The following is an 8,906-nucleotide window of genomic DNA, read 5'->3' as shown; positions in this document are numbered from 1 at the left end:
TGGTTTCTTGTCTAACTAATTTTTTTCAATTATCTAGCATTATTTTTTTCTCTCTCTCCTACCTCCCTAAATACTGGGAAGGACAGAGGGAGGGATGGAAGGAAGAGGAAGAGAGAGGAAGAGGATGAGGGAAAGGGAAAGGGAAAAGAAGGGGATAGGGAAAGAGAGTGCTTAGATTTTCCTGAGGAATACAACATATATGCAACAAAGCATAATACAAGCTACAGTATGACGGAACTGTGAGAGATAACCAGGCAAAATGATCTAGGAAATTTTCTGGGGAAAAACATAACTTTCAATTGATGAGATAGAAAGGCTATCACAGATGCATGTTGTAGAGTCAGCTACAGCAAGGTGAGTTGGGATGGTGCCTGACTAAATAATGCCATGGTTAACGGCATGATGCAGGTCTTCCTGTTTCTATATCCAAACCCTTTTCCACTATATTATGCTGCCTCTCTTGGTACAGCCCTAAGTTAATAGGAATGGAGATGCCAGACCTGTTGAAAAGAAACTCAGTCTCAGGAGACAACAACCCAAAGACAAGGCCCCTCTATCTATCTCTAGCAGAATCCCAGGAGAATGTTACGATTCATTTTTAGATGAACCCATCTGTCAGCATAGTATTTATCAACAACCACAATGACTACAGTCCTGTACTAAGTGCCAAATTAGGTATAAGCTGATTTTAGCCATCTGCAGTCCAGGAAGAACATTCTTATTCTTGGCTCTGATGGTGGGAGAGCCTAATAGATGTTACAGCAGCCCTGGGCATTTCTGGAAAATCTTGATGCCTTAGTGGGTGTTTCAGCCAAGTAGGTCACTTGAATCCCATCCCAGAAGATATTTTTTAGTCCTAATTAAAATTGTTTGTATTTCAAGACATCTTTAAAATAATAGAACAAGTTTGTAGGTGACTAAGACTGTCTAATATTGTCTTTGTAAGAGTAAGTTGTTGTTCAGTCATGTCTGACTCTCTGTGACCCCATTTGAGGTTTCTTTGGCAAAGATACTAGAGTGGTTTACATTTCCTTCTCCAGTTCATCTTACCAATGAGGAAATTGAGGCAAACAAGGTTAAGTGACTTGCCCAGGGTCACACAGCTAGAAAATGTCTGAAGCTAGATTTGAACTCAGGTCTCCCTGACTCCAGGGCCAGTGTTCTATCCATTGCATCACCCAGCTGCCAGAGCTATATCCAGCCCTAGTCCCCTCCATGACCTTCAGTAACCCATCACCAACTACCTGTTGGATATTTCAAACTAGATGGCATGGCCAACTAAACCTAACTCAAGTACAACCCATTATCTTTTGCCCTAAGTCTATCACTCTTTCCAACTTCCCTGTTTATACAGAGGGTGCCGCCATTTTTCTAGTTGCCCAGGATTGCAACTTTGATATCATCTTCATCTCTATTCTCCATCATACCACCTATCCAATCTTATGAATTCTTTCTCTACATCTCATCCATCCATCCCCTTCTTTCCACTTATGGCCACTGTCCTGGGGTAGGCTAAAGAAACTTCACAGAAGCTTGTGAAGGGTGAATAGGAGGGAGGGAAAGAAGAAATGAAAAGAGGAAGGAAAGAAGGAAGAGAGGGAGAAAGGAAAGAAGGAAGGAAAGAAGAAAGGACAAAGGGAAAGGAGGGAGAGAAGGAAAGAGAGAAGGAAAAAGAAAGGAAAGAAGAGAGGGGGGAGGGAGAAAGGAAGCATATTAAATCACCTACTATGTGATAGGCACTGTGCTAATTGCTTTACAAATATTACCTCATTTGATCCTCACAACCACTCTGTGTGGTAAATATTAATATTATCCCCATTTTGTAGATGAGGAAGTTAAGGCATAAATAGGTTAAATGACTTGCCCAGGGTCATGTAGCTAGGAAGTGTCTAAAGCCAGATTGAACTAAACTCTTCCCAAGGCTGAGTGTACCATATAGCTGCCTCTTGAACATCAAAGTAAAGAGTAGAAAAAATAGTTCATTTTGGACACAGCATAGAGTATGGGGAGGGGAAAAATAAGGAATGAAGGTAGAAAACTAGAGTAGTACAAGATTCTAGAAATTCTTGTGTCCAAGGCAAAGGAGTCCTTGTTTTTCAATGGGAGCCACGGAAGAGTTTTTTGAGCAGATGAGCGATATAATCAACTCTTTGCATAAGCCTTGGGAGGGAATGAGATTGCTATTAGAGGGAAAAGAATGGACACAGGAAGACCTCTAAGAAGGTGACTAAAATAGGGAAATAATGAGGTCAGCACAGGATTAGAGAGGGAACAGAGAAAGGCCAGGAAGGGAAGATGTTTCAAAGGACAATTAACAGAACTTGGTAATTCCATATGGAAGAGGGCAAGAGAAGAGTCAAGGAGAAAATATCAAAGTTTCAAACATGGGAAACTAAATAGTGACAACAACAGTCAGAAATAGTGAAATCAGTAGGAATATCCAGATAATATCTTTCATTAATAACAATAATTACAATAGTATTTACATAGTGCTTTAAGGTTTACAAAGCACTTTAGTTCTTATCTCATTTAATCCTCACAACAACATTTACTATGTGTTCTATTATTATTCCCATTGTACAGATGAGGAAACTGAGGCTTACTTGCTCAGGGTCACAGAGTCACACAACTAGTTAAGTATTTGAGGTAGGATTTATATTCAGGTCTTTCTAACTCCAAGTTCAAACCTAGTACTATCTATTTTTTTGGGGGGGGTGAGGCAATTGGGGTTAAGTGACTTGCCCAGGGTCACACAGCTAGTGAGTGTTATGTGTCTGAGACCGAATTTGAACTCAGGTCCTCCTGACTCCAGGGCCGGTGCTCTATCCACTGTCCCCTCGCGCTATCTATTGCACCACCTATGGCTAGTCAAGTTCTGGCCAAGTTCTCTCAGAATTCCTTCATAGCTAATAGACTCCCATAGAAACTAAACTGAAAGGAAATAGTAAAGGGAGTGTGAGAGTGTGTGTGTGTGTGTGTGTGTGTGTGTGTGTGTGTGTGTGTAAATATTATGACACTGTGGATATAGAGCAAGATTGTATAGGCAGCAAAAGCAATATTTAGTAGAAGGTCAGATGAAATCAAGCCAAAGGGACAGAGGCCATAGTTTGGAGGTTTCTCTTCAACTGCTATAGAGAGACTGTGAAGTGTGGTTTATTTTGTGAATCACTGTATCTAAGCTAAAATGATGACCAACAATTCACAAAACTATCCATCATTTACCTTTCGATCTCTTTCTGTACCAGTTGACCTGGGAAAAGGCAACCTTCCATATGTCATAGTAGGGTCATAGAATCAGAGTTAGAAGCAATCTTAGAGACCATCTTGTCTCACATTCTCATTTTACAGGTGTGGAAACAGACTTAGAGAGGTCACATGGCCGATAGGGGTCAGAGGACAGATTTGAACCCAGGTCTTTCTGACTTTAAGTCCAGCACTCTATTTACTATACCACACTGCCTCAGTGGAAAACAGGAAAGTTTAAGATGACCATCTCTCTTCTCATCCCACCTCTAACCAGGATTCACTTGCTCTCACAATTTCGAGGGATAAAGGAAAAAAATTGGTTTCTCATATCCCCAGCTTGCTCTTGCTTGGTCTTTCTCTCCAGCCTCAGTCCTAGTCATATATTGGATGGTCAAAGAAATGTCCCTTTTAATTATCTCCAAAATCTAGTAGAAATCAGGAAAACTCTGAAAGTAACCAAGGAATAAGCCTGTTAAAACTTAATATTTACACACACATACACACACACACACACACACACACACACATTCCCCTTACTATTTCCTTTTAATATGGTTTCTGTGGAAATCTATTAGGAAGTCTGAGAGAACTTGCCGAGGGCAAATGGTCTATATGTGAAAGAGAAGGGCAAGGTTGACATTGAAGAATGGAGACCAAGCCCCTGTCAATATTGCTAGTTGGATCTAATCTAACCCATCAAATAAATACTCATTAAACCCCCAATACATGCAAGACATTGTGCTGGACATACAAGACCAAAATGGAAAATAGTCCCTGCCTCCAGAGAGCTTATTTATACTCTATGGAGAAAATAAAATGTGTAGCCACATGACTTTGCATTAGTCTTTGCAGGGCTGGTCTTCACCGTGCTTAGTATCACATGCTCGAACTGTAAGCTCCTTCTGACTAACCTCCGGTGGTACTTCGAATGGCTCTACTTCAGCCTCTATTGAATTGGTCTTATCTGAAGGCGGGTGTGCTCTTCCATCCTCAGCTTTGTCTGTCTGGTCCTTCCCGGAGCCTTTGGAAGTTTTGTCTTTAGACAACTTGAGGTTCTTCAGGGCCTTTGAAAATTTGGACTCCTGTGCCCCACCTGAGAGGATTTCCACAGCAACTTCTATCAGGATGCGGCCCCTGAATGAGACTCCTTCTCCAAAGCCTTCATTCAGCTCCTGGTAATCATCCATTAAGCTGTGGTTCCTGGGAGAGCCATACAGGTTAATCCAAGCAGGTCCAAAAGTGGGCAGGAAACCTAGGGAGATCCATAAAATAATGGTGATGATAACAATAACAACAAGAAATAATAATAATATTAGCTAACATTTATATAGCACCTACTATGTGCCAGGCACTGTGCTTAGTGCTTTACGAGTATTATCTCATTTGATCCTCACAACAACCCTGGGAGAAAGATGTCATTATCATCCCCATTTTATGTGTGAGGAAACTGAGGCAAACAGAGGTTAAGTGACTTGTCCAGGGTCTTGTTGTTGAGTTGAGTCATTTTAGTCATGTCTGACTCTTCATGACCCCACTTAGGGTTTTCTTGGCAAAGATACTGCGACTGGTTTGCTATTTCCTTCTCTGGCTCATTTTACAGATGAGGAAACTGAGGCAAACAGGGTTAAGTGACTTACCCAAGGGTTACACAGCTAGTCTGAGGCCAGATTTGAACTCAGGAAGACGAGTCTTCCTGATTCTCAACACAATACTCTATATACTGTACCACCTAGCTGCCCCAGTGCAGGGTTACATAGCTAGTATGTGTCTGTGACAAGATATGAAGTCACATCTTTTTTTATTCCAGGTCCGCCACTCTATCCATAGCACCATCTAACTGCCCATGTCATTCACATGGCAAATCTGAATGTGCAGATGAACCTTGCTTTGAAGATGAAGAGATTGTTGAAAAGTTGCATAGACAGCTTGTTTTTCAACTTTGAGCCATGATTTCATTAGTGTAGGGAACTCCCAGTACAGAAATCACCACTCCTATTACAGATCAGTCACTTATTTGAGGCTTAGAAAACCTAGAGTTTCCTGGGTCACTGATAGGTGAAGTGACATGCCCATAGACAAATAGCTGGAAGCAAGCCTTGAATCCAGGTCTGGCCTGCCATTCAATTCACCATGCTGCTTTCACATCTAAACTACGAAATAGAATGTTAAAACTGGAAAGGATCTTTGAGATCATCCAATTCATTTTGTAGAAAAGGAAACCTAGCCTCAAAAATGTGAAGTGACCTATATGAAGTAGTACCCTCATCACACGGTGGAAGAACCACACCTTTGTCCTTTCTATGATACCACACAAGTCAAATTTATATAAATCAAATCCTGTTTTAGATGTAATGAGAAGCTTGGCATTCAAAGCAACCCTATGCCAAATCCTTTTTAAAATAAAGAATGGGCTCATAGAGTATTTGGGAGCTATGAATTCATCTCTTGAGTGCTTTCATAGATTTCTTAAAGAAAGACATACTTCTATTTCTGACCATATTTAATTATCTTTGATATGTAACCGTTCATTAGCATTAGTATTCTTCAGGTTATAGCTCTTTCTCTGGAAAACATATGAGAAAAGCAAAGGAATAAATAAATTATGCATGGAAATGAAGTGGTGGGGGGGCTGGGGAGAACAGGTTGAAATGATGGNCTAATTATCTTTGATATGTAACCATTCATTAGCATTAGTATTCTTCAGGTTACAGCTCTTTCTCTGGAAAACATATGAGAAAAGCAAAGGAATGAATAAATTATGCATGGAAATGAAGTGGTGGGGGGGCTGGGGAGAACAGGTTGAAATGATGGAATCCCACCAGCTAAAGCTAAGGAACTTTGTATTTTCACCTCTCGACATGACAGGACTAACTCCAAATGAGCTAGGATAGGAGGCAATATTTTTTCCTTCCTCATTTCTGCTGTATTTGATGGCTCATGAGGGACTAATGTACCTATGGCAAGACCAGTTATCAGTCAAGGAACTAAGAAATCGAAAGAACTTAGAGTTTCTACTAAACATATCTGTGCCTTGAGCAAAGTTTGACAACTGATCCCTAGAGTGTTGCTGTCACTCAGAGGCACTGAGCCTTCACTGTAATATATGTGATTTGACTTATAACAAAATACCTGCATGCCTTGAAGAATGGCATTAAAGTATATGCATTTATTTTTTAAATGTCATGTAAAGCGTTCCTTATTATGCCTTAGGCATACGCATACTTTATATATCCCTAATCTCAGCTCGCCACTCTTCCCTGCATTAGAAAGTGCTATCTGCAGTTTGAGGTGTTACCGATTATTGTGCTGTGTTGGATTTTTTAATCAGGCCTCAAAATCAGTGTGACATTTACTTGGAAATATTTAGGCTACAGAAAAGGGAAGTTTTAATTCCATCTAGGACCAGAAGAAATGTAAACATTACAGCAAGGATTGAAATATTACTATTGAAGCCATAGCCCTTTAAAACCAAAATGGAAAATAGTTCCTGTCTCCAATAATAATAAATACAAAAATATCAAAAGACAACATTGGCTAGGCAAGGGTTAAAAGGATGCTGGAAGACAGAAGGTAGTTGGGAATTATAGCATGACATGATATGGGTTATGGAAGGAGAGTGCAGAAGCTCCAACAAGGGACTGAGGTCAAAGGGGGAGAAAGGAGAGGTCTCATAAATAAGAGGGGAAAAAAACTGTGGTCAGAGTATAGGTCAAGGTTCAAACAATAAATTGGAAAGCATAGACTCACCATATCAGCAAAGATGGTACAAGTAAGAGATGGGAAATGCTAATCGAATTTGATATACAGGGGTCAGAGACCGGACACTAAGGATGAGAATGAAGTGTTACAATGATCCCAAGTTAGGATAGTCAAGAAAGTGTAAGCTAGTGTCTTTAAGCTAGTAACTAAATGATAGTTTGCCATGCTCAACACCTGATTTTACAGCAATTTATACATGTATATGTTCTATCCATTCCCCTCTCCCCCAGAAGAATGTAAACTCTTTAAGGGTAGAGATTTTTTTTCTGTTTCTGTTTTTGTATTCCCAGCACATAATAAATAATAAGTGCTTAGTAAATACTTAGAGAATGCACAAGTGGGTCAGCATGGTGTGTTGACTATGCCCTATCTTTTGGTTTTGTTGTTGTTGTTGTTAAGGAATTGTTAGATGCTTGTATACAAACCATCCCTGTTATGCTGTTCAAAGCACTTTCGTATCCAAAACAGCATTTTTATTCTTAAAACAACTTATAGTGTCAGTGGACAATACATATTTTTCCCTGTTCTTACATATTTTCTTACTAATTATAGAGAAATGAAATGTTGGAGCAAGAAGGAATCTTGTTATGCCTGAGTCCAACCTTACATGTTGCAAAGGAAAAAAAAACTAAATCAATGATGTTTGAGGGACCCACTTTGACCATGAAACTGGCCACATTTCAGATTACCTTTATCTCCATCCTGCTCATTAGAGATTTTCTTCAAATCAATGAAGTGTGTTGCCAAGGCCACGTCATTCATGCTGCCTTCATCCCACACCTGGATTTTAACCCTTCTACACAAGGGAGGGAACATTTCTTTGAAGATGATCTGTTCATGCCACACAGGATCTGCACAATTTTTCTTTACTGTAGTCCTCCCCTAAAAACAAAAGATGACTTGGTGAATTGCTGGTGGATGTTATAACAACATTCTTAACAAATTCAGGAATGCTTTTCAAACAAGTAGAAATTGAACAGAAGACCATTATGAGGCCCTTCCCAGTGTGGCTCCAACCTACCGTTCCAAGCTTCACATTTTCATATTACTTCACTTCACGGATTCTACATTCTCACCAAACTTTTTCCCAAACTTGAACTCAGCATTCCATCAGGCTATCCTCCATGCCTAGTATATATATCCTCCTGGCTTCTGCCTCTTAAAATCCTTGTCCTCCTTCAAGGCTCTGCTCAGAGTAACCAGCTCCTATGGGAAGTCTTTCCTGATCTCCCTAACTATTAGTGCCTTCTCCCTCTTAAAAGTGAATTGCATTTATATATGCATATATGTTCTATCCATTCCCCCCACCCACCCAGGATAATGCAAGCTCTTTGAGAGTAGAGATGGTTTTTTTCTGTTTCTGTGTTTGTGTTCCCAGCACATAATAAACAATAAATGCTTAGTAAAAGCAAGGGCAATTGAGTTGGGGGCTAGTGAGATAAGGTCCTTATGACAACTTCATTAAGATACCTCATTATGACAAGGTGGCATTCCCAAGAAAGGAAGCTCTGGTAGATACAACTAAGCTTGAAAAGCATGATGCTTGACTGGGCTGGCTGGTCTACTGTGTGTCTCTTTTCAGAGGACCAGTTAGCACATGCTTATCACCAGGCTAGTTGCGGGGCGATGGATTTTCCAACCGTAGCAATTCTTGAAGACAATCTATGAAATTACAAAGTAGTTGCAGTCTATCCAAGTGAAAGGATAGCAGTGTGAATAAGAGGCACTTTATACCTGGGGGTCATGGTACTTGGACTAACCAAATCTGTGGTATATAAAGGTGCTTTACTAANCAGTCTATCCAAGTGAAAGGATAGCAGTGTGAATAAGAGGCACTTTGTACCTGGGGGTCATGGTACTTGGACTAACCAAATCTGTGGTATATAAAGGTGCTTTACTAA

The 8,906-nt window shown here is 40.1% G+C and overlaps 1 protein-coding gene across 1 annotated transcript in view; it reads right to left on the bottom strand.

Moving 5' to 3' along the window:
* LOC114030668 (fer-1-like protein 6) overlaps window positions 1-8,906 on the bottom strand; it is a 193,435-nt gene that overhangs the window by 151,225 nt on the left and 33,304 nt on the right. Inside the window, exons 9-10 of the mRNA XM_027845519.1 lie at window positions 7,695-7,887; window positions 4,158-4,498 (exon numbers count right to left, since the gene is read on the bottom strand). Of these exons, the coding sequence (XP_027701320.1) occupies window positions 4,158-4,498; window positions 7,695-7,887 (534 nt within the window). The remainder of the gene's footprint in view (window positions 1-4,157; window positions 4,499-7,694; window positions 7,888-8,906) is intronic.

The sequence above is a fragment of the Vombatus ursinus genome, unplaced genomic scaffold, assembly GCF_900497805.2.
Source record: "Vombatus ursinus unplaced genomic scaffold, bare-nosed wombat genome assembly UNPS02014973.1, whole genome shotgun sequence".
NCBI lineage: Eukaryota > Metazoa > Chordata > Mammalia > Diprotodontia > Vombatidae > Vombatus > Vombatus ursinus.
Note: the sequence above shows the minus strand (reverse complement) of the source record. Positions and strands in the feature narration are given on the sequence as shown.